The sequence below is a fragment of the Felis catus genome, chromosome D1, assembly GCF_018350175.1.
Source record: "Felis catus isolate Fca126 chromosome D1, F.catus_Fca126_mat1.0, whole genome shotgun sequence".
Classification (NCBI taxonomy): Eukaryota; Metazoa; Chordata; class Mammalia; order Carnivora; family Felidae; genus Felis; species Felis catus.
Window position 1 is genome coordinate 100,925,755 of NC_058377.1, and position 26,443 is coordinate 100,952,197.

The 26,443-nt window shown below is 36.3% G+C and overlaps 2 protein-coding genes and 1 pseudogene across 2 annotated transcripts; 1 reads left to right on the top strand and 2 right to left on the bottom strand.

The window, feature by feature from the left end:
• The first annotated feature begins 3,333 nt into the window (after nucleotides 1–3,333).
• On the top strand, nucleotides 3,334–6,326 carry LOC102901236 (annotated as a pseudogene).
• A 1,828-nt stretch (nucleotides 6,327–8,154) lies between these two features.
• On the bottom strand, nucleotides 8,155–9,111 carry LOC101099325 (olfactory receptor 10AG1-like). The gene has a single exon (XM_023239019.2). The coding sequence runs from the start codon at nucleotides 9,094–9,096 to the stop codon at nucleotides 8,155–8,157; it is 942 nt and encodes a 313-aa protein (XP_023094787.1). The 5' UTR covers nucleotides 9,097–9,111.
• A 13,091-nt stretch (nucleotides 9,112–22,202) lies between these two features.
• Nucleotides 22,203–23,171, bottom strand: LOC101099585 (olfactory receptor 10AG1-like). The gene has a single exon (XM_003993326.5). It carries the CDS (start codon nucleotides 23,151–23,153, stop codon nucleotides 22,203–22,205), a length of 951 nt encoding a protein of 316 aa, XP_003993375.2. The 5' UTR covers nucleotides 23,154–23,171.
• Nucleotides 23,172–26,443: the final 3,272 nt, after the last annotated feature.

Genomic DNA, 26,443 nt, shown 5'->3' on the forward strand with positions numbered 1-26,443 from the left:
CCGCTAAATATTATGGGTTTTTTTAATCTTTAAAAATGTGTGTTTCGGTGTAGGATCCACGAAATAAGCAGTCATATTTTTTTCATATTTTGCAGTGGAGAGAAAAGGAGGTCTAAAATGGTCTATGTGTTCAGAAATACTCAGAGGCATTTTTGTTCAAAAAAGCAATCCCAATTACAATGTATACCCCTCACACATTTCCCATATAAAAGAAACATTGATCAAACTCATCTCTGAGATCTCTGTAAATTACCCATATCCTCAATAATTGCAATTATTCTGCTGATTCCATTTAACCCATCCTGTCTTTTCCTTGCACACATATGTGTCTGTGTTCATGCACATGAGTGTATTGGGGTGAATTGCTCATCTTTATTATGTAATTTTGTCATTTGTATAACTAGATTATAAGCTTCTTTTGATATTCTATACATTTTTCTATGAAATGCATAGTATATTTTTTCCCAAAAATGTGATTTACTAACTTCTTGAATAAATTACAAAGGAGGCAAATTGGTTGTTTCTTTGGAATAGCCTCTCCGGTGTAAGCCTGGGTTCTTACCCAAAATGCAGACTTCCCCTGCCTCTCTTCCTCCTGGTATATATAGATTACGCATGTTTTCTGTGGTGTGTGTGTGTGTGTGTGTGTGTGTGTGTGTGTGTGAATTATACTCTTTTCATTCAGTCTTGTAGAAATAGCAAATTGTTTCCTTGTTTTCAATCTGTCCTAGATAACTTGCATATAATGAGTTAACTAATTTGAAAGCCAATAGAGACTAACTCGTTGCAAAGAAAATACATACCTATAACCATACTCTAAGGGTATTGAATATGGACAATAGTCAAAATGTCAGTACAAAAATATAGGCAGAGATGGGGCAGGAACAATAGTCCATGCAAAACCTGACAATACTGAGGATTTTCTGTGGCTGAGAAAAGGAAAATTAAATGATAATTTCTTTTACAATCTACAATATTCCAAACTACATGTTAAAGTGATAAAGGCGTGTAGACCTTGCCCTGCTACTAGACAATTCTCCCAATGTAAATTTGATTCCAAGGAATGTAAAAACGCTGTAAGTGAGTCTGTAAGATGGTCAGAAATTAGTAGCTGTTAGGTGACATACAAGATGACACAGCCAGGGTGTGTTTGTGTGTGTGTGTGTGTGTGTGTGTGTGTGTGTGTGTGTGTGTGTGTTTGTCTTCACTATGCCATCCTACACACCTTTAACCACAAATCATATTTTATTCACCTGTTCAGTCAACATAAAATCCAATCCAATATTTGAACAGTTATATAAATTGTTTGTTGAATGAATGAGCAGGGGAGGGGCAGAGAAAGAGAGAGAGGAAGACACAGAATCGGAAACAGGCTCCAGGCTCTGAGCTGTCAGCACAGAGCCTGACATGGGGCTTGAACCCACGAATCGTGAGATCATGACCTGAGCCAAGGTTGGACACTGAACCAACTGAGCCACCCAGGTGCTCCTAGCCAACTTTGTTTTTATTCAGACGTTTTCTGTTTCTGTCTCTGGTCTTCCCACTGAAATAATGACTCTTTTTTTTTTTAATAGAGAGCTCGTGATATCAATTACAACTTTCATTACAATGTATGTAATGCTTATATGCAGAACAAGTTTATAAAATCAAATGGGAGGTAAGAAATAAAAAATCAGAATTTGGTGAATGCAATTCAGAAGGCTTTTTCCTTTAGAAGTCTCTAAAGATAAAAGTGAAAACATGCCGATATCTCTGTAGCATCTTCAGATTCATTTATCATGGAACCTAACTCTTAAGCAAAGAATACCTTTGGTATTAGTAGGATGCAAACCCATTTCCATAAGGTCCATTCACTATCTCGTTTGTTAGTTATGTATAATTAAATTTTCAGGGGATATGATTTCCAGGTTTAATGCATTCAAACTACTTAAATACATGCTTAACACACAGTAGTTTTACATGTTGGCATCCAAGATGGTAACAGTGATGATTATGTTGATGATAATAGAATGTCGATAATCTCTGGTATATTTTTCCATTATGTTACAAAGCACTTTGCATTTTCTTTTATATTACAATAATGAAAGTCAGAAAAGCAAACAGACTATCTGCATCAATGTTTTGTAATTAAACCACAGTAGCAATAACAAAAACAGATTCCTTTTTAAATTTTCTTAAATCAGTGTTTGCTGATGCCCCGAAAATACAATTGTTAGTAAAACTGAACTTAGTATCAGACAAAAATTCATGCTTACCTGTTTGGATTGAGGTTAAATATAATGCTTACCTTTATTGACTGAAAAAGAGAGAGAATGAGAACGGTAGTTTTGGCAGGTAATTTACTTTTATTTGAAACCGAAGTCAACCACTTGCTAAAATATGTCTACTGTCACAACACCTAGTGCTCTTTAAGGAGGACTCATTCTTTGCCCTTGGGATCAGTTCCTTTCCCGTGTCACTTTCTAATTGAACTAAACCATTCTGCCTGCCACTCAAGGAATTTGGTACAATAACCAGAAGCATATCTGGCCACATTACTCTTTCTTTAAATTCTCTATGTCTCTTACTTTTTTTGTCATCATTAAGAAATATAAGCACTGTACAATCAGAAATTTACATAAATTATTAAATCGCTAATATTTAATAATTGTATTCAAGTATTATTTATATAAATATATAAATATTTATATTTAAACGTTTATTTATATAAATATTTACATATTTTTATTAATTTAAATATTTATTTATATGAATATAATTTTATTTAAATATGTAATATTAAATTATTAAATTATTAAATTATACTTATTAAATTACATAAAGTAAATTACATATTGCTTATAAACTAAGATGTTCTAATAAAGATGCAAGCTTAAGGGGCGCCTGGGTGGCTCACACAGTTAAGTGTCCGACTTCAGATCAGGTCAAGATCTCATGGTTTGTGAGTTCAAGCCCTTAAGCTCTCAGTGTAGAGCCTGCTTGGAATTCTCTGTCTCTCTCTGCCTCTCTCTCTCTCAAAATAAATAATAAACTTAAAAAAATAAAAATAAAAATTCAGAAGTTAGAAGTCAAGGGCTGTGGGGACCATTATGTCACCTGCAGCGTGAATCTCTCATCTCCATGTTCAAGTTAGCTAAGTAGGCCACATCGCCTCCTCCCACACTGCAGAAGGTGGGCAGGGGGCTGGAGGTAAGCACTCACTCCTTTTTAGACTTGCAAACTGAAAACTTCATGGAGAATTTCCAGGCATAATCCCTTATGTCAAATTTAGTCATAAGACACCCCTTCTCCAAACTGGAAAAGAAGCTAGAAAATATTTCTCTAGGTACTGCCATGGGACGAGCTAAGACTATCATTAACTCCCCTCCGTTGTCAAAACCTAAAATGCTGAGTTGCGGCATCCGGTTCTCAGCCAAGGATATCTTCATTGTGGCTCCTCTCAGTGCAGTAATTATAAAACAAGAGAAAAAGTTTTATAACACCCGCTACAAACAAACACATATAGACACACATTCACAAAATACATTGGAAGGAGTATTAGGTCCACCTAAAAGAAGCAGTAGATTCATATGTTTATGAATATTAATAAATAGAGGGATGGAAAACAGATTTTGGAAACATCAAGTCCTGTGCATTGAAAAGCTCTTATCTGGGGCTCCTGGATGGCTCAGTTTTTTTAAGTGTCTGACTGTGGCTCAGGTCATGATTTCATGGTTTGTGGGTTCAAGCCCTGTGCCGGGGTCTTTGCTAACAGCTCAAAATCTGGAACCTGCTTCAGATTCTGTGCCTCCCTCTCTCTCTCTGTCCCTCTCCCACTCATGTTCTCTCTCTCTCAAAAATAAAGAAACATCAAGAAAATAAAAGCTCGTATTTTCAAGGATTATATATTTATTCACCAATTTTGAGTTATATTTTTATTTCAATTCCAGCCATTAAAATATATGTGTAGCATAATCTTATTGTGGTTTTAGCTTGCATTTTAATTTTAATCTAATTTCATTTTACTTTTGAGAGAGGGAGAGAGAGAGAGGGAGAGAGAGCAGGCACCCCTAGGATGCATTTTAATAGTGGCTAAGGATGGTGAGCACCTTTTGCATGATTATTTGAGTTCTGTATATCCCTTTTAGCGAAATATATATTCAAATTTTTGCACACTTGTTAGTTAGGCTGTTTCTTGTCTTACTATTGAGTTTTGGGAGGTCTTTGTATATTCTCAATCCTTTTTTTTTTTCTTTTTGGAAGTGTGATGTGCAAGTCTTTCCATCTTTGGCTTGTGTTTTAGTTCTCTGGACATGTCACTCTCAGAGAAGTCTGATTTACAAACTTTTTTTTTAATGGGTTCTGGTTTTTTTTTTTATGACATATTTAAGATCTCTTGCTTAACCCCAGATCACAAAGATTTTATCTTATATTTTATTATAATAATTATATAGTTTAGCATTTTACATTTAAGTCTATGGTCCATTTTGAATAAATGATTGTAGAAGGTATGAGCTTGAGGTGCGAGTACTTTAGATGTTTGTTCAACTGTTCCAGTGTTGTTAGAACATTTTTTTTCCGCTGAAAATCATTTGCATTTTTATCAAAAATCAATGGCACAGATTTCCATAGAGTGACACAAATTCGCAAAAATCTAACAGATGCCCTAGTAGAGTGATTGCATAGATAACTATATAACATAGTACAAATTTATATATTTTTTTCTATCTTCCTTTTCAAATATTTTAGGGACAAATATTTAAGACAACAGGTTAAAAACAATAATTAGGGGTGCCTGAGTGGCTCAGTGGGTTAAGTAATCAACTCTTGGTTTCTGTTCAGGTTTTGTAAGATCCAGGCCCGCGTTGGGCTCCGTGCGGACAGTGTGGAGTCTGCTTGGGATTCTCCCTCTCTCTTTCTCTCTCTGTACCCCTCTCCCGCTCACACTGCTCTGTCTCTCTCCAAATAAATAAATAAACTAAAAAAAAAGTTAAAGACAATAATTAAAAACTGTATTTTTGTGCTCATGACGAATCCTAAAGAAAGGAAAATAATTACAACCGACGGTATGAACAACTTATAGCAACCAATTAGACACAGACGAAACAGAGGGAAGCCTTTCTAGAAAGAGTTAACACCCCAGGTGACACCCAAAATAAAATGTAACATTTAAACAGACCTATAATGATTAAAGTAACTGGATTAGCAGTTTGAATACCACTACACGCACAAAAAGCTAGAGACCAGATGGCTTCACTGGTGAACTCTACCAAATTAAAAAAAAAATAATAAAATAATAATAGTAGTAGTAGTAATGATAATAATAATACCAATCCCTCACAAATTCTTCTTTAAAAAAATTTTTTTTAATGTTTGTTTATTTTTGAGAGTGCAAGCAGGGGAGGGGTAGAGAGAGAGTGGGAGACACAAAATCTGAAGCAGGCTCAAGGCTCTGAGCTGTCAGCACAGAGCCCGACGCAGGGCTCGAACCCATGAACTGCGAGATCATGACCTGAGCCGAAGTCGGACGCCCAACCAACGGAGTCACCCAGGCATCCCCTCTCACAAACTCGTCTTAAAATGATATCCTCATACCATTTTATGAGGAAAGTCGTATCTACTACAAAACAAACCAACAAAAACTAAACAAGACCTTATTTTCACAGGTGTTACCTGGAGACCAAACAGGAGAAGGCAATTAATTTATCTTCAGTCTCGGCATTTGTTCTCCTGGGCTTTTCTGACCTTCCAAACTTCCAGGGACTTCCATTTGGAATTTTCTTTCTCATCTACCTATTCATCTTAACAGGAAATGGTCTTATCATAATGATTGCGAGGGTAGACTGTGTTCTTCAGATACTCATGTATTTTTTCTTGCAAATTTTTCCTCTCTGGGAATCTGTTATGTGTCTGCCTCTCTCCCCAGGATCCTGGTTAATCATTGTACTCAGGATAGAAACATCTCTTTGTTGGGTTGTGCCACTCAAATGTGCTTCTTCCTTGTTCTGGGAGGCACAGAGGCATTTCTTCTGGCAGTGATGTCTTATGACCGCTCTGTGTCCCTTTGTAACCTCTGCATTACCCTCTAGCCATGTGCCATGTGCTTCCAGCTGGCTGTTGGTGCCTGGCTCGGTGGGATTCCAGTCAAGATAGGGCAGACATGCCAGGTGTTCTCGCTGCTCCTCTTGGGCTCTAATCAAATCAACCGCTTCTTCGGTGACATCCCCACATTGAGCAAGCTGGCCTGTGGGAATACATCAAGGAATGAAATGTGTGTCTGTTTGGTGGCTCTATTATTTGCCATGATTCTTCTTCTACTGATTCTTGACTCATATGTGAAAATATGATTGTTAATACTTTTCACAGATTTTGGGGGTGGAGTGTAGAATGCCATTTTCTTTTTTTTCTTTCTTTTTTTAATGTTTATTTATTTTTGAGACAGAGACAGACAAAGCATGAATGGGGGAGGGGCAGGGAGAGAGAGGGAGACAACAGAATCTGAAGCAGGCTCCAGGCTCTGAGCTGTCAGCACAGAGCCCGACGCGGGGCTCGAACTCATGAACCGTGAGATCATGACCTGAGCCGAAGTCGGAGGCTCAACCGACTGAGCCACCCAGGTGCCCCTAGAACATCATTTTCTAGCTAAAAATAATCACGGTGCTCCAAGAACATATCTCTTAATTCCCATTCTACAAAAGTTAGATGAGTTGACATCTATTAGACATGTTAACAGGTTTACATGTTTTTCCTCTTGTTAGTTATGTCTTCTATCTCAACTTTTTTTTTCTCTATTAGGCAGGAGGGAATGAAGGGAATATTTTATAGCTGTCTCATTCCATTCTGTGTATAATAGCTTCAGGAATTATCTGATTTCTGCTTGGAAATTTTCCTGGGATTATTTTTTATTGTTGATACTGTGTTTCTATTTTTTTTTAATTTCCATTTCATTTCTATTATATTTTTATAGTTTTGATATGTTCATATGCAAGTGAGTAGAATAGACTTTTTGACTTATGGGCTAAGAAGGTGCAAGTTTCATCACATATTTTTTAATCAGAAGGAAGCATTTCTGACAGGTAATGGTTCCTTAGAGATCCGTTGCCTACATTTACAAAGGATTTATTAGATAGGCATAAATATTGAAAATCATAAAGTTATTTGTATAAGTACAAACAGAGAAACAACAGGAGCAACTGATCATAATGATTATCTTGATACACAATAAATACATATTTATGAATACATATGCAATTTTCATGATTACACAAACAACACAAACTTATTGCAATAAACTGTAACTGTCAGTAAAACGAAGGAGAAAATGATAGAATATTTTTCTCTGAGATATCCACAGTTGACACTGGTTATCATATTTTTATTGATCATTTGCAGGGTCTGTGTGTATGTGGCATACTAGTTATATGCGCAATGTCTGTGTTTTTATAGTACATATATTTTGTGAAACTTTATTTCCATTTCCCTAATTTTCCCATCACACTATCATCTCTAGAAAAGTATATTAAAAATACATTCTTATGACTTTCTCCTCTCTTTTAATTAGAAGCAAACATTTTAATAATAATATTCACTTTTGTCAAATCATAGGACTATACTATATACATATATTTAATCTGATATAAGTGTATATCATGCTTACTATTGACTGGTATTAGTGTACCAAAATCATTTATAAAACTATGTTTTCAGTGAAAGATGCTCTTTTTCCTTAAGAAATTATTTCTTGTAGAGTCGTTGCTATATATATATATATATATATATATATATATATATATATATTAATATTCATTGTCAACCTGGTTCTTAAAATGACTGTTACAATTCTATATAAATGAATGACATGGGTTCCAATAAGTGATATAACTGTGTTTATATTATAGTTAAGTCTATGATATCAATCTTTGTCAAGAGTTCTTACTAAGAGAGGAAAATAAAACACAATAAAACTATAAAATTACCAATAGAATGATTTTTTATTTGATAACACATACATATATTATGACTTGATGCATTACACATTACAAGTAATTTTTAATTTGGAAAAAAGCTACCACCGTATAGACAAATATTACTGTTTGATATAAATATCTGTTGAAATTTCAGTACCAACATATAAGAAATGAATTCCTATAAGTATAACATTTTTAATGAAGTGAATTACTTATATAGCAATCTTCTCAATGCCATGATGACATCCTTGTTCCTTAGACTGTATATCATAGGATTAAACATGGGAGTCACAATTGTGTAGAAAAGAGAAAGTACTTTGTCAATTCCTGCTGAGTGACTGTGTTTGGGTCTTAAGTAAGTGATAACGGCTGATCCAAAGAACAACGCCACGACAATAAGATGAGAAAAACAGGTGGAGAAGGCTTTGGCCCGACTTGTGGCTGATGGCAATTGAAGGACTGTGGAGATGATTTTGCTATAGGAGATAAGTATCAACAGAAAGGGAATGGTGACAATCAACACAGCAGCTATGTAGATCAACATTTCACTCACAAATGTGTCCCCACAAGCAAGCTTGAGGATTGGGGGGATGTCACAGAAGAAGTGGTCAATTAAATTGGAGCCACAAAAGGACAGAGAGAAAATCTGGAACGTTTGCCCTATCTGGACTGGAATTCCACTGATCCAGGAGCCAGCCACCAGCTGGATACAGATCTTATGATTCATGACTAGAGGGTAGTGCAGAGGGTTACAGATGGCCACATAGCGGTCATAGGCCATCACTGTCAGCAGGAAACACTCCGTGGCTCCCAACACAAGAATACAGCACATCTGTGTGGCACAGGCAACTAATGAAATTGTTCTTCTCTGGGTCCAAAGGTTCATAAGCATTCTAGGGAGAGTAACTGACACATAGCAGATTTCTAAAAAGGAAAAATTGCCAAGGAAATAGTACATAGGAGTCTGAAGTGCAGGATCCAATTTTGTTATTAGAAATATGATGCCATTACTCATCACAATAGTGATATAGATGACCGAGAACAATCCAAATAGAAGCCACCGGAGATGGGGAACATCAGCAAAGTCCAAGAGAACAAATTCTATCAGTTCAGTTAGGTTTGCTTCTGGTGGTTTTTCTTTGTGTTGCATCTGCGAAAGGGGCAAATTTAGCTTCTACTTTTAGTTTACCTTAAGAGATCAATACCTGTTTTCTAAATTGCATTAAGATATCTATATTGATTTTCTTAACCATTGTAATTGTTTCTAATTTAATAATGTTACTATTTGTGTATTTCTCACTTTCTCAGTTTAGATCCTATGGATTATCACTGTATACTCCCTTCAAATGTCCTTGAAGATTCTTCCATACACTTTCTGAATACAGCCCAGGATAAACCAAACTATGCCCTACTCAGCACAGACAGTGGAAAAATTGGCAATCACTGAAGACAGATCTCCAGCTTTGCCATTTGGTCCCACTTTTCATTTCATTCCTTGACAGTCCTATTGTTCTCTATGATTATTCTCCACCACCATTCAATAGTACTCTATCAGACTTTGTCTTCCTCGTACATTTTCAACTGCCTGCTTGAACACTGTCTTTACCCTACAATACTTGTTGATCCTGATCATACATTTTCTTATTATACAGTTCACATTATTAGGCAAATTACCCCCAAAAAGGAATATTTTATCACACATAGGGGAATGCAACAAATACCTTTTGGTAAGATACTAAGTGGGGAACATTAAGAGTGGAACAAGGTAGAGAGAGGGGGGTGGGGGGGAGCGCGGTTATTTGGGAAATGTTGCCTGGGAGTGTAGAGATTGAGAAACAGCCAAGCGGTGAACCCCGGGAAAGTAGGGATGGCGTGAAGTGTGTTCATTACCTGTGGGTATGTGAGTGGGCAGGGGGAGAAACGATTCTGTGTGCTACTTGTATTTCCACTGTCTCTATTGTTCCTCACAAAACGCTTCAAGCAACAGTTTCTAAGCTCACTTCTCTTGAAGGCAAGAACATCGCGACTTACCAGTGATTGATAATTTGATCATGTGCACATAGGTTTTGTGATTACAAGTTATTGCCTATTTTTTTTTTTACTGGGCTTACGTTTGAATCCTGACTGCATGATTTATTATCTGTGTGACATTAAGCAACTGTTCAAAATTTTTAGGGTTTGCTTCCTTATTTGTCATAATTAAATGAGATAATATTGGTAAAACTACCTAACAATTTTATTCGGTTTATTTATTAGTTACGGTTTTATAACTGTAATCATGAAAATGCTATGGATATGATATTATGTTCTTAAGTCTTTAGTCCCCAGGACTGTACCACGTTGTTTAGAGAAATGGTATGCATTAGAATTATTGAGTTACTTGTGGGTGATCGCTGCTATGTGTTCATTCTTTCCTTTCATCAGGGTCAGGACTACTAAGGTAAGGTGAGTGAGACTCCTCAGGTACAAAATTTAAGAGGCATTCACTCACTCTCAGGGGTGATTCTGTGTTGCATAATCCAGAAAGTAAATGCCTCCTTCGATATTGCACCCTTGGAACTTCTTGGCTCAAGATGGGTCCGAGCCATGCCTTTCGCCTCTCCATTCCGGTGGGTCTAGACTTTGTCCACCAAACACAGCATAATATAGTGTCATGGATAAAAAATACAGTCCTGCCAAGATGGGCCAGATTTAAATTATGGCTCCACCACCTGCGAGCCATGTGACCTCATGAGAGATGCTTAATCTCCTTGCGCTGTGGTTCAGTCAACTCCGTGATTGGCTAAATACCGCACCAACACTTAGGATTTTTATATTAATTAATTGATCTCATATCTGTCAAACAACTTGAAGTTCTGGAGCTCGTAAAAGTGTCTTTAAAGGCTGCAGTTATTATTGTTACTAAACACTGAAATTATTTCTTCTCTGGGATGCCTGGGTGGCTCAGTCAACTGACTCCGTCTTCGACTCAGGTCACAATCTCACAGTTTGTGGGTTTGAGCCCCACCATAGGGCTGACAGCTCAGGGCCGGGAGCTTGCTTCAGATTCTGTGTCTCCCTCTCTCTCCGCCCCTCTCCGACTCATGCTCTGTCTCTGTCTCTCAAACATGAATAAACGTTAAAAAAAGTTAAAAAAAAGAAAATTAAAATTTATTCTTCTAAATTGTACTCTCTGTTTTATGTGGCATGTAAAAAATTCTCTAATTTACTTTCTCTATGTATCACATGACTAATGCGGAAATGGAATGAGATCTTAAAGCAATCAACAGAATTTAATAAAAATGTCACGCACTTAAGGTGTGAATTCTCCATGAATTCTCTGCCAATATTTATGTTTACATTATTATCTATGCTCTGTGAACCTAATGCCAAGAGTGCATATCAGCATTCAACCAAAAGCATCACAATTTGGCTAAATATCTTTCGTATGCATTTTCTTTCATTAATACTCTTGACTTGAGAAGTAAGGACTGTGACTATTTTCCCAGTTAGGATCAATATAAATCTTACAAAATGCTTGTATACCTATGGTGGTGCTTAGTATTTGATTCTGAAATTAAGTAAGGCAGCAAACATGTTTCAAATAAAGTTGTTACTCTTAAAGGGGAGAAACAGATTAATATACAAAAGTCCAATCTTCATGTGTCACTTTTTACAAATGGCACATATTTAATATAAATTATTTCATGATTCTTTTTTTCCCATGATTCTTATTAGAATAAAATTACTTTCCGTGCTAAGTAAAATATACTTTCTAATTGTTCAAACCCAACATTTTGGTGATGATATCATCTATGCATAACATGAAATAGTAAGATTTGTGTATGTATTTCTCAAGAGTGGAACAAGGTAGAAAGAGCAGAGATTTGCTCTGCTGGGTGTTCTCATAAAATTATATACTTCCTTTCTTGTAAACATTTACATTATTATTGATAAAGGGAAAATACAACTTAATGTAGTTATATGGTTTTATTTAAATCCAAGCCTCTACTCTCTGAAAAACTCCAAATGATTAAGGAAATGTATAACAACATTCTAGGTCATTTAAATATTGGGAGCCAACCAAGTCTCAGCTATATTTGTGTATTTGATATAAATTAGCTACTTAAACCTTAATTTAAAAACAATATTGAATTTAAAACTCTTTTTCATTATTTTACTAATTCTTAATTTTATCATTTTTTTCTTAAAATAAATGTTCTTTGGATTCCCCAGTGGTTATAACATTGTTTCATAGATTGTTTTGCTTCACATTTCTGATCACAATATCAGGTTGAATGTGTAAATGTGACAATTATTTGTTCAATGTGTTTGCTCAAAATGAATTTTCCTATAATATTATCTATACCTAGAAAAATACTTCAATTATTACAGTTTTCAGTACGTCAAAGTGACTGAATACCATTATTTATTATCATAATTTCATTGTAAATTTTATTTAATAGAATCAGAAATATAAAATAATCACTCTAATAAAATGACATATTTGCTACTTTAATCCTAATTTTATGTTTAAAAGTAGGTTCTAAAGCCTAATATCAGTATAAATTAGTTTACATTTACCTTTCTTATTTGGGATGTTGACTTTTCTCACTGTAGAGGGTTTAATGATTCAACTCTATTGCTGTGGTTGAAAATCACTTGTTTCATCAAAGATACTCAAGCCACCTTTATAATATTCTGTGCTTTCTAAATACAAACTCTCTTTAAATAAAAGTAGTTATCTCTACCCCAGGGATCTCTTCCACCTGGAAAACTTACATTTCTAATTAGAAGCATCACTTTGGTACTCTTTGATTTGTTATATTTATTTTTTTTCCACAAAGCTCTTAGTCTACCCAGAATACCTTCTTTTCAGCAGCTCCTTGGAATAATGTGCATAGCACATCTGATTTCTTAGACATGAACAGGGTGCTGAGCATTACACCTGAGACCACCCAAAATCGACACATATCCAATTCTCACTTGATCTATTATAAATGCTCTGTATGGAGCCTCTGTTCCTGTTAGATTGATATCTTGAACTGTTTATCTTGTGTTCTTCTGTAGAATAAGTTCCTTGGTCACTACTTAGAGGCTGGCCTATTTGACCATTGTATTAAGTGTTCTGATGACAAGTGTTATAATTACATACAAAACTACTATACTATTGGCTTCTTCATGGCCACCTTTGCAACCTGAGATTTAGCAGTTGAATGCATTACACATGGTTCAAAAATTAAAATTTTAGCCCAAGGTTAATCTGAACTGGGGGAACTGTTTCTTTTGCAGCATATCCCTCACTGTCTTTTCCCAGTTTCATGTCACATTTTCAAAGTGTGAATATTTTCAAGCTTTACTTAGGATCAAATGAGAATCTGAAATAAGTTCAGCTGAGATAATGGGAAAGACTCTGAGCAAATGGTCTGTGAATTCTAAGCTTCAATTTTGGGAAAGGCATTCCCCCATCCCCAAAGGACTGTTTAAGAATCTTGGCTTGGGATGAATTTCTTATGTCAAAAAGAGGATATTGCTTCCTGTTATTTAGCAAATAGTGATTACTAGGGGTTGATGATTAGGAAGAAAAAATATTTCTGTGATAAGAATCTCCTACAGCAATGTTATAACAGGGAGTGATTAAGAAAGATAATTACAATATATCAGGAGCAGGTGCCCAAGGTCATGGAAGAGAATGTATAGGGGAGCCAGATGTGACATAGCTCAGCAAGGGAGTGAAAGGTGGTCCAGGCTGGAGTTCCTGAGGATGTGCATCCAAGAAGCATCTGCTGAGGACTTCAAAGCCTCGTCATCAGTAAGGTGGAGTACTAGGCATGGGTAGAGATCTGATGCCATTAAGTAGAATCTTGAGGAAAAAAAAATACTGAAATGCAAATGATAATTTGTCTTTCAGTAAAGATAGTCTACCAAATTGGCCAGATATGGAAATATAAATGCTCTTGGAACAGTTGGGCAGCCATAGAGGAAAAAAAAAGTTTAACTTTTGTCAAAAGCGCATTACAGCAGGAAAACTCCCAATGCTCTCCCAGGTTCAAGTACTTAAGAGAGTGAAGTGAGGTGAGCATTCTGAGAAGAAGGTCTTATGTTTTGGAGTAATGGAAAGTTCACGACTCAAACTTTAAAATGCAGGACACAAAAATAGAAAAAAATACTCTATCAAAATAAATAATTCTGCTTGATAAAAGAAACAAGAGCCCAAAGTAAAGTCAGATAGAATTTATACAATGAGAAAAATAATTACACATGATGTCTGAAATGAAGTGCTCTTGTTTTGTTCTTAAATATCAATAAAAAAGTCCAAAATATAATTAGAAAACTATACTAAACAGATGAAGTAATAAAGAAAGGAAAAAAAAACATGCCTTAAGCAAGGATATATATTCATTTATGAAAAAAATTAATTTAAATAATGATTTAGTTTAAAAAATTAGAGACATCTCCCTATGCATTGATCTATGGAGAGGAAATGGGCACCATGGACCCACAACATGACTGCGTTTCTTTTTTGTATCAATCAACAATATATGTACATACATGCAGTTACACAATAGCATGATATTGCAACAATTGTGTACTTGCAAAAGACTGTAAGCCACCTAAGTGTGAATAATTCTCTGAGTTATTATCCTCTGTTTAAGGAGACTTAATTTTGATATTTTCCTCTAGTTTTTTCTCTCACAACTCTATGATGCATCTAAAATACGAATTTTATAATGTATCCATTTTTTTTCCAGGGCTGGCAACAAGACTGGCCTGCTGTAACCCATCACATCTTAAACAGGAATGGAAATTATTTATTTGATTTCAGCGTTTGAAATTATACATGGCTTGGTTTTCTATTTATAGAAGTGTTGACTGAGGAATGAATCCCACTCAATCATGGTGAATAATTCTTTTAATATACTATTGAATTCAATTTGATATTATGTAGTTGAAAAGTTTTGCATTCCTATTCATTGGGGGTATTTGCCTGTAGTTCTCCTTTTTAGTGGGGTCTCTGGCTGGTTTGGGAATCAAGGTAATGCTGGCTTTATAGAATGAGTCCAGAAGCTTTCCTCCCATTTCTATTTTTTGGAACAGCTCGAGAAGAATAGATATTAACTCTGCTTTAAATGTCTGGTAGAATTCCCCTGGGAAGCCATCTGGCCCAGGACTCTTATTTTTGGGGGGATTTTTGATAACTGATTCGATGTACTCACTGGTTATGGCTCTCTACAAATTTTCTATTTCTACCCATTTGAGTTTTGGTAGTGTGTGGGTGTCTAGGAATTTGTCCACATTTTCCAGGTTGTCCAGTTTGTTGGCATATAATTTCTCACAGTATTCTCTGATAATTGTATTTCTGTGGTGTTGGTTGTGATCTCCCCTCTTTTATTCGAGATTTTATCTATTTGGGTTTCTCTTTTCTCTTTTTGAGAAGTCTGGCTAGGGTCTTATCAATTTTGTTATTCTTAAAAAAATAAGCTGTTTGATTCATTGACCTGTTCTACTGTTCTTTTGGATTCTATATTATTTACTTCTGCTCTAATGTTCACAGTTTTTCTCCTGCTGTTTTTGCAGTTTCTTTGCTGATCTGCTTCTAGTTCCTTTAGGTGTGGGGTTAGGTTTTGTATTTGGGATTTTTCTTGTTTCTTTAGATAGTCCTGGATTGCAACGTATTTTCCTCTTAGGACTGCCTTTTCTGCGTCACAAAGGCATTGGACTGTTGTAATTTCATTTTCATTTGCTTCTGTATATTTTAAAATTTCTTCATTAATTTCCTGGGTGACCCAATCATTCTTTAGTAGGATGTTCTTTAACCTCCATGCATTTGGAGACTTTCCAAACTTTTTTCCTTGTGGTTGTTTTCAAGGTTCATACCATTGGGATCTGAAAACATGCATGGTATGATCTCAATTCTTTTATATTTATTGAGGACTTTTTTGTGACCCGGTATGTGATCTATCTTGGAGAATGTTCCATGTGCACTAGAGAGGAATGTGTATTCTGCTGCTTTTGGATGAAAAATTGTGAATATATCTGTCAAGTCCGACTGGTCCAGTGTATCATTCAAGGCCACTGTTCCTTTATGATTTTCTGCACAGATGATCTGTTCATTGTTGTAAGTGGAGTAAGTCACTCCACTGTAAGTGGAGTAATTGTAAGTCACCTACAATTACCATGGTCATTGTATGTGTATGATATGATTACTTGATTTATATATTTGGGTGCTCCCTAAATATATAACATTTACAGTTGTTAGCTCTACTTGATGGATATATGCCTTAATTATGATATAATGTTCTTCATCTCTTGTTACAATCTTCAGTTTAAAATCTCATTTGTCTGATATAAGTATGGCTACTCTACCTTTCTTTGACTTCAAGTGGCATGATAGGTGTTCTCCACTCTCTCACTTTCAATTTGAAGGTATTCTCAGGTCTAAAATGAGCCTTTTGCAGACAGCATATACTTGGATCTTGGGTTTTTTAAATGTTTACTTATTTTTGAGACAGAGAGAGACATTGCACAAGCTGGGGGGGCAGGCAGGCAGAGAGAGAGGGAGACACAGAGTTTGAAGCAGGCTCATGGACTACAAGGTCATGACCTGAGCTGAAGTCAGATGCTCAACTGACCAAGCCACCCAGGTGCCCCGGATCTTGTTTTTTTTTTTTTTTTTTTTTTTTTTTTTTTTTTTTTTTTTTTTTTTTATCCATTCTGATACTCTATGAGTTTTTACTGGGGCACTTAGTCCTTTTACATTCAGAGTGATTCTTGAAAGATACAGACTTAATGTCATTGTGTTATCTGTAGTTATCGAGGTTGTGGTGATACCTCTAGGCTTTTCCAGTCTTTGCAGCATTCCACCCACAGAGCCACTTTAGGATCTACAGGGCTGGATGAGTGGTCATGAACTCCTTCAGTTTTTGTTTGTCTGGGAAAGCCTTTATCTCTCCTTCTATTCTGAATGACAGCCTTGCTGGATAAAGGATTCTTGGCTGCATATTTTTCCTATTCAGCACATAGACTATTTCCTGTCACTCCCTTCTGGCTTCCAAGTTTCAGTAGATAGTTCCGCTACTACCCTTATGTGTCTACCCTTGTAGTTTAAGGCCCTTGTTTCCCTAGCTGCTTTCAGAATTCTCTCTTTATCTTTGTATTTTGCCAGTTTCTCTATGAGATACTGTGGAGACCTATTCTTGTTGATTCTGAATAGAGTTCTCTGTGGCTCGGGGATTTGGATGTCTGCTTCTTCCTCAGATTAGGGAAGTTCACAGTTATAATTTGTTCAGGTAAAACTTCTGTCCTTTTCTCACTCTCTTCTATTGGAATTCCTATTATATGAATATTGTGTTTTATTGAATCACTTAGTTCTTTAATTCTTCCCTCGTGTTCTTCTAGTATTTTCTTGTCTCTCTTTTTCTTGACTTCATCATTTTCCATAATTTTATCTTCTATTTCACTTATTCTCCCCTCTGCTTCCTCCATCCTTGATGTCACTGCACCTCATTTTATTTTGCATCTCATTTACATTATTTCTTAATTACTCGTGACTATTTCTTAGTTCCTAGGCCACAGGGCTGGTTCAATATTCACAAATCAATCAATGTGATACATCACATTAATAGAAGATAGGAAAAGAACCACATGATCCTGTCAATAGATGTATATGAAGCATTTGGCCAAATACAGCCTCCTTTCTTAATAAAAACCGTCAAGACAGTCGGGATAGAAGGAACATATCTTACCATCATAAAAATCATATATGAAAGGCCCACAGCTAATATCATCCTCAATGGGGAAAGACAGAGAGCTTTCCCTGTGATCAGGAACACAACAGGGATGTCCACTCTCACCACTGTTGTTTAACTTAGTGATGGAAATCTTGGCCTCAGCAGTCAGACAACAAAATGAAATAAAAGGCATCCAAATAGGCAAAGAAGGCAAACTTTCACTTTTTGCAGAGGACATGATACTCAACATGGAAAACCCAAAAGACTCCACCAAAAATGTAAGAACTGCTACATGAAGTCAGCAAAGTCACAGGATATAAATTCAATGTACAGAAATCGGTTGCATTTCTATACACCAAGATGAAGCAACAGAAGGAGAAATCAAGAAATCGATCCCATTTACAATTGCACCAATACACGTAAAATACCAGGAAATATGCATAACAAAAGACATAAAAGATTTGTGTGCTTAAATTTATATAAAAAAGCCTTATGAAAGAAATTGAAGAAGACACAAAAAAATGGAAAAACTTTCCATGCTCATGGATTGGAAGGACAAATACTTTTAAAGCATCCATACTATTCAAAGCGATCCACACATGCAATGAAATCCCAATGAAAATTGCATCTGCATTCCTTGCAGAGCTGGAACAAACAATATTACAATTTGTATGGAACCACAAAAGACCTGGAATAGCCAAAGTAATGTTGGAAAAGAAAACCAAAGTGGGAGGCATCACAATCCCAGACTTTAGCCTCTACTACAAAGCTGTAATCATCAAGACAGTATGGTATTGGCACAAAAAGAGACACACAGACCAATGGACTAGAATGGAGAACCCAGAATTAGACCCACAAATGTTATGGCCAACTAATCTTTGACAAAGCAGAAAAGAGTCTCCAATGGAAAAAAGTCTCTTTAGCAAATGGTGCTGGGAGAACTGGGCAGCAACATGCAGAAGAATGAAACTGGACTACTTTCTTAAACCATACACAAAATAAACTCAAAATGGTTGAAAGACCTAAATGTGAGACAGGAAACCATCAAAACCCTAGAGAAGAAAACAGGAAACAATCTCTTTGACCTTAGCTGCGTCAACTTTGTACTCAACACATCTCCGAAGGCAAGGGAAACAAAAGCAAAAATGAACTATTGAGGACTCATTAAGATAGAAACCTTCTGCACAGCAAAGGAAACAATTGACAAAACTAAAAGCCAACTGACAAATGGGAAAAGATATTTGCAAATGACATATCAGATACAGGGTTAGTATACAAAATCTATAAAGAACTTACCAAACTCAATACATGAAAAACAAATAATCCAGTGAAGAAATCGGCAGAAGGCATGAATAGACACATTTCCAAAGAAGACATCCAGATGGCCAATAGACACATTAAAAGATGCTCAACATCACTCATAATCCGAGAAATACAAATCAAAACCACATTGAGATGCCACCTCACACTGGTCAGAGTGGTTAAAATTAACAACTCAGGAAACAACAGATGTTGGTGAGGATGTGGAGAAACGGGAACCCCTTGCACTGTTGGTGGCAATGCACACTGTTAGAGCCATTATGGAAAACAGTGTGGGGGTTCCTGAAAAATTAAAAATGGAACTACCCTATGACCCAGCAATAGCACTAGTAGGAATTTATCCAAATGACAGAGGAATTCTGATTCATAAAGGCAAGTGTACCCCAATGTTTACAGCAGTGCTTTCAACAATAGCCACTCATGGAGAGAGCCCAAATGTTTATCAACAGATGAATGGATAAAGATGTGACTTATATATACAATGGAATACTGCCTGGCAATGAGAAAGAAGGAAATCTTGCCATTTGCAACAATGTGGATGGAACTGGAGGGTATTATGCCATGTGAAATAAGTCAGTCAAAGAAAGACAGATATCATATGCTTTCATTCATATGTGGAACTTGAGAAACTTAACAGACAATGATGGGGGAAGGAAAGGGGAAAATTAGTTTCAAACAGAGATGGAGTCAAACCATGAGAGGCTCTTAACACAGAGAACAAACTGAGGGTTGATGGGGGGGTGTAGGAGAGGGGAAAATGGTGATGGGCCCTGAAGAGGGCACTTGTTGTCAACTGGGTATTGTATGTAAGTGATGAATCACGGGGATGTACCACCAAAACCAAGCCCACACAGTATACACTTTATGATAGCTAAATTGACAATAAATTGCATTTAAAAATAAATAAACAAATACATAAACTTAAAAAAACATTAAAAACAATGATGGGCTTCCTAAGTACTGTCTTTTAACCTTAACTAAAATGTGTAGAATATGATTACGACTGGTTTTACGCAGTATCCTTCATCAGTATTGTATATAATTGTGTTTTATTCATTTTTATCTCTTTCTAGTTTACCTCTGTGTTAAGAATCAGAATCACTTCTCAATTTAATTTGATAAGAATTTGCTACTATGAATGATGCAAAGATGGGCATCTTTTTTTTTTAAGTTTATTTATTTTTGAGAGAGAGAGAGGGTGAAAGCACACGTGGAGGAGGGGCAGAGGAAGGTGGAGACACAGACTCTGAAGCAGGCTCCAGGCTCCTTGCCAACAGCACAGACGCTGTTGCTAAAGGCACTGATGCGGGGTACAAACCCACAAACCGTGACATCATGACCTGCCCCAAAGTCAGACATTTAACCGACTGAGCCATTCAGGTGCCCGAAAGATGAGCATTCTTGGAGATGTTCCCTGGCACACATACAGTTGGAGTTTTGCTGGTACACACCTAGGGGTACAATTCTCCAAGTAGGATTCTTTAGCTGTCTGCTAAAATAGTGTACCCATTCGCATCTGAGCGTCGGGAGACAGGTCCCATGGCTCCACATATTTTACACATGGGACAGAATTAGTCTTTTTTTTTTGTCTTTTTGATGAGTGTATCATTGTGATATTATGATATGAATAAGAAATACATATTGATCTCTGCCTCTGACTACCTACACAGGTTTTGTTTTTGAAGATATCATTCAGTAATCACTGACAGGCATTTATTTTAACGTTGTTCACTTTTACAATCTTAAATTTATCCATTTTTGTGTCTATTGTTGAAGGCCTTTTTAATAAGTTTTTTTTAAGTGTATTTACTTTGAGAGAAAGAGACATCAGGGGAGGGTGAGAGAGAGAGAGAGAGAGAAACAGTCCCAAGCAGGCTCCACACTATCAGCATGGGGACCAACATGGGGCTCAAACTCAGAAACCATGAGATCCTGACCTGAGCCAAAATCTAGAATCAGAAGTAACCCAGTGAGCCACCCAGGTGCCCCAAGGCCTTTTAATTAGTTTTATAAGAAATTACTATAAATATTATACATCCCGAATCCTTCTATTTTTAATTTTTTAATTTTTATTTAATTTTGAGATAGAGACAGACCTTGAGCAAGGGGAGGGGTAGAGAACAAGACATAATCCTAAGCAGGAGCACTGAGATCATGACCTGAGCCCAAGTCAGACATTCAAACAATTGAGCCACCCAGGTACCCCTCCCAACTCCTTTTGGTTCATAAGAAAAATCTGTTCTTTCTTTCTTTTCTTTTTTGTTTCATGTTTCATTTAAATTCCAGTCCGTTAACATATAGTGTACTATTAGTTTCAGCAATAGAATTTAGTGATGCCTCACTTACATATCAAAAATAAAAGATGATTTGGCAGATATTGAAATTTCTCTGCTGGATTCTATCAGACATTCGGTAACAATAAGAAAGGGAGTAATGCAAGAATTTTTTTTGTGTGAACTTTTATGTTTTCTGCCTACAAAGTTATTATTTTTTTTGTAAGTTACATGATACATTCTCTTTGTAATAAATCCAAACTGAAAAAAAAAGTTAAAACTCAGGAATCATTTGAAATCCTAGCACTGTCAAGAAGCCAATATTTTTTCTGTTCCACAGCCTCCTGGATACTAAGTGGGCTAATGGGCATCACAATCACTACCACTGGCACATGCAAACTGTTGTATGACATTACGAAATGCTTACCTTCTCTGTTTTTCAAAAATAGTTATATTTTATACATACATTTACTTTCTCTCTCACATGTCAGGAAAGCATGGAGTTTCTTCAGTGAAGGGGCTCTAAAACATGGTCTAGAGAGGCTGTGTTGTATTGCATGGTGTTGATGCGCTCTGGTGTCTTAATATGTTCCGACTGACAGCACCTTCCCATTGCTTCCTGCTTTCTTTTGCACTGTGAAGAAACCTTTAAGAAACACGTTTGAAGAAACCTGTTTTCCCAAAATTCGTAAACAAACACAGGTATCAGATTATCAATTACAAATTAGATTATTATTATAAATGAGATTGTCGCAATTGAAATAATTTGTGCTTCGATTTGTCAGAAGCTCTCAACTTAATCGTTGGAAAGGAAGTTTCCTTGACACGATGTGAGGTTGCTATGATGATATTAATGAACATTATGGGGGGACAAAATTAGGAGACATTTTTCTCTGTTGTCTCTACATGACAAGCCTATAAGCAAGTTCTTTCTGCAGTTGCAAGTATTTGAATCATATTAAAATCTTCGTTAGTAGTTTTCTTAGTGCTACCGTGATGTCTTTGTTCCTCAGAGTATATATAATGGGATTCAAAGTTGGGATCAAAATGGTGAAGAAAAGAGAGATCAATTTCCCAACTCCTTCAGATTCATTTGATTTCAGTTGTGTATAATTGATAGTAGCCGTTCCATAGAATAAGACGACAACTATCAGGTGAGAAGAACAGGTGGAGAAGACTTTAGCCCTCCCTTTGGCTGATGACAATTTCAGAATGCTGGAGATAATTTTGCTGTAGGAGACAACAATCAACAGAAATGGAACCATGACAATTACCACTACAATTATATAGACCACAAATTCATTCACAAGTGTGTCCCCACAAGCTAGCTTGAGTACTGGGGGGATGTCACAGAAGAAATGATTAATTGTGTTAGACCCACAAAAGGGCAGAGAGAAAATCTGGCATGTTTGTCCAATTACAAATGGAAATACACTGATCCAGGAGACAGTCACCAGCTGGACACAGACCTTGTGGTTCATGATTAGAGGGTAGTACAGAGGGTTACAAATGGCCATGTAGCGGTCATAGGCCATCACTGTCAGGAGAAGACACTCTGAGCTTCCAAATGTGAGGAAAAAAAACATTTGTGCAGCACAGGCAAAGAAAGAAATATTTCCTTTCTGAGTCAATAGGTCCATGAGCATTCTGGGCATTGTGACTGTTACATAACAGATTTCTAAGAAGGAGAGATTGCCAAGAAAAAAATACATGGAGGTCTGGAGAGCAGAGTCAATTCTTGTTACCAATATTATGATGCTATTGCACATCAGGATAGTTAGGTAGATGACTAAAAATATCCCAAAAAGAGTCCAGTGGAGATTGGGAATATCAGAAAACCCCAAGAGAACAAATTCCATCAGTGTAGTAATATTTGAAATTCCTGTTTGCAATTGATTCTCCATCTGCAGACATAGTAAATGAAAGAGGGTTAGTCCATTAACATTTTCCAACCACATTCTCCTTCCTGTTAATTTCAGTAGATACATTAATGTATTTATGTAATCTCTTAAGTTATTTCTGCCATTGCTTTGCTCTGTTTCTAGGAGATGATATGGGAAATCTCAAAAATGAACATATAATCTCGTAAAATCAATTCAAGAAAGAAAATCCAAACATACATATTTTATACTTGCATGTACAAATCCTAGAGACAATGAGAAGTATGCATTGAGACTTATAGCATATTGTGCAGGAACAATATGCAGTTATTGCACCCCTCTTATGAGTGAATTATGATACAGGCTTTTTTCTATTGGTTCTGTCTGGGTTCATTTGTGTGTGTGTGTATTCCATCTTATTTCAAATCAAATCTTTTCCTTTAAGATGTTGTCTAATTCTCATTTAGATGAGTTTTAAGTCTTCCCATTTATATTTCAATGAGAATCAATTACTTAAACCAACCCTTTGTTCCTGTGGGAATAAATATATGTATTATTATTATTCGACTTTATGTACCTCTCCCATCACTCCTGCTAAATACTGAAAGCATTAATCCTATCCCATCCATAACCTTCCCTATTAACACATCTTATGCAATGCATGATAAATATCAATTAACCTTTAATTCAATCTAGAAAAATAAACCATTCATCACACTGCTTTCCATATAATCCTTTTTATCTATGTAAGATTTTATGATCCACTGTCATATATTTTAATATTGTTGTCTAACATCAGGCAGTTAACAATGTTTAACAATTCTACTATACTTTATAGATGTTTGGTCTCCAGATTTCCCCCCAAAATATTATGTTTTCCTACTTCATCAAATCTAATAATATAAATAGTTTTCAAAATGACATTAAGTGAATCATTTTATTATAAGTATCAATATTATTGTTATTTGACATATGTCTAATTTTACTTTACTTTATCATTAAGAAAGGCAAGAACTATATGGATTATGTTCAGTAGGGCAAGGGTTCAGGGCAGGCTGCCTCAAAACATGCCACAATGATAAAATGATGATTTTGTATTAAAGTTCCTAAAGAATGATTTGTATGGAACCACAAAAGACCTGGAATAGCCAAAGTAATGTTGAAAAAGGAAACCAAAGTGGGAGGCATCACAATCCCAGACTTTAGCCTCTACTACAAAGCTATAGTCATCAAGACAGTATGGTATTGGCACAGAAACAGACAAACAGACCAATGGGATAGAATAGAGAACCCAGAATTAGACCCACAAATGTATGGCCAACTAATCTTTGACAAAGCAAGAAAGAGTCTCCAATGGAAAAAAGACAGTCTCTTTAGCAAATGGGAGAACTGGATAGCAACATGCAGAAGAATGAAACTGGACTACTTTCTTAAACCATACACAAAAATAAACTCAAAATGGTTGAAAGACTTAAATGTGAGACAGAAAACCATCAAAAACCTTGAGGAGAAAACAGGTAACAACTCTTTGACCTCAGCCACAGCAACTTCTTACTCGACACTTCTCCAAAGGCAAGGGAAATAAAAGCAAAAATGAACTGTTGGGACCGCATGAAAATACAAAGCTTCTGCACTGCAAAGGAAACAATCGACAAAACTAAAGGTCAACTGATGGAATGGGAAAAGATATTTGAAAATGATATATTGGATACAGGTTAGTATCCAAAATCTATAAAGAACTTACCAAACTCAACACATGAAAAGCAAATAATCCAGTGAAGAAATGGGCAGAAGGCATGAATAGACACGTTTCCAAAGAAGACATCCAGATGGCCAACAGACACATGAAAAGATGCTCAATATCACTCATCTTAAGGAAATACAAATCAAAACCACATTGAGATGCCACCTCACACTGGTCAGAGTGGTTAAAATTAACAACTCAGGAAACAACAGATGTTGGTGAGGATGTGGAAAAACAGGAACTCTCTTGCACTATTGGTGGGAATGCAAACTGATGCAGCCACTCTGGAAAACAGTGTAGAGCTTCCTCAAAAACAAAAAATAGAACTACCTTACGACCCAGCAATAGCACTACTAGGAATTTATCCAAAGGCCACAGGAGTGTTGACACGTAGGGTCACATGTTTCCCAATGTTTACAGCAGCGCTTTCAACAATAGCCAAATTACGGAAAGAACCTAAATGTCTATCAACTGATGAATGGATAAAGATGTGGTTTATATATACAATGGAATACTAATTGGCTATGAGAAAGAATGAAATCTGGCCATTTGCAGCAACGTGCACGGAGCTGGAAGGTATTATGCTAAATGAAATAAGTCCGTCAGAGAAAGATATCATATATTTTCACTCGTATGTGCAACTTGAGAAACTTAACAGAAAGACCACGGGAAGGGAAGGGAAGGGGAAAAATAGTTACAAACAGAGAGGGAAGGAGGCAAACCATAAGAGACTATTCAGTGCAGAGAAGGAACTTAAGCTTGATGGTGGTGGGGGTGGGGCGGGGGAGACGGGAAAATGGGTGATGGGTATTGAGGAGGGCACTTGTTGGGATGAGCTTTGGGTATTGCATTTACGTGATGAATCACAGTAATCTCCCCCAAAACCAAGAGCACCCTGTGTACACTGTATGTTTGCCAACTTAACAATAAGTTATATTAAAAAAAAAAAAAAAAAAAAAAAGAACCAGCCAGTGCAAGAAGAACCCTCTGACACTTCCTCCTTTTGTCTCCAGAAACAGGAAATAAATTACCAGTGCGAAAGTGACCCTCCCTGTACCAGAAGATAGAGAGACATTCTTATCTTCAGAAATAGAGAATTCGGGGTGGAATAAACCTGTTTGAACAAACCTTGTACCTTTTGCTATTTTACTACCCCAGCTCAAATTCTATTTGGAATTCCTCTGTCCAAAATGTGTAAAAGCAGGGTGCCTGTGTTGCTCAGTTGGTTAAGCAACCAGCTCTTGGTTTCAGCTCAGGTCATGATCTCATGTTTTGTTGTGAACTTCTTTCTGTGTGGAGCCTGCTTGGGATTCTCTCTCTTTCTCTCTCTCTGTTTGGTCCCTCTGATGCTTGTGTGTGTGTGCTCCCTCTCTCTCACTCTCTCTCTTTCAAAAAATATAAAAATAAAACAATTAAAAAATATGTAAAAGCAACATGACCATGTTTTCTTTGAGTCTCAAATTTGTTTGTTTTTTTTATCAGACCTCTGTGCACATAAAATTAAACTTTATTTTCTACCCTTAGTCTGTCTCATGTTAATTTAGTGCTTAGACCAGCCAGAAGAATCTTG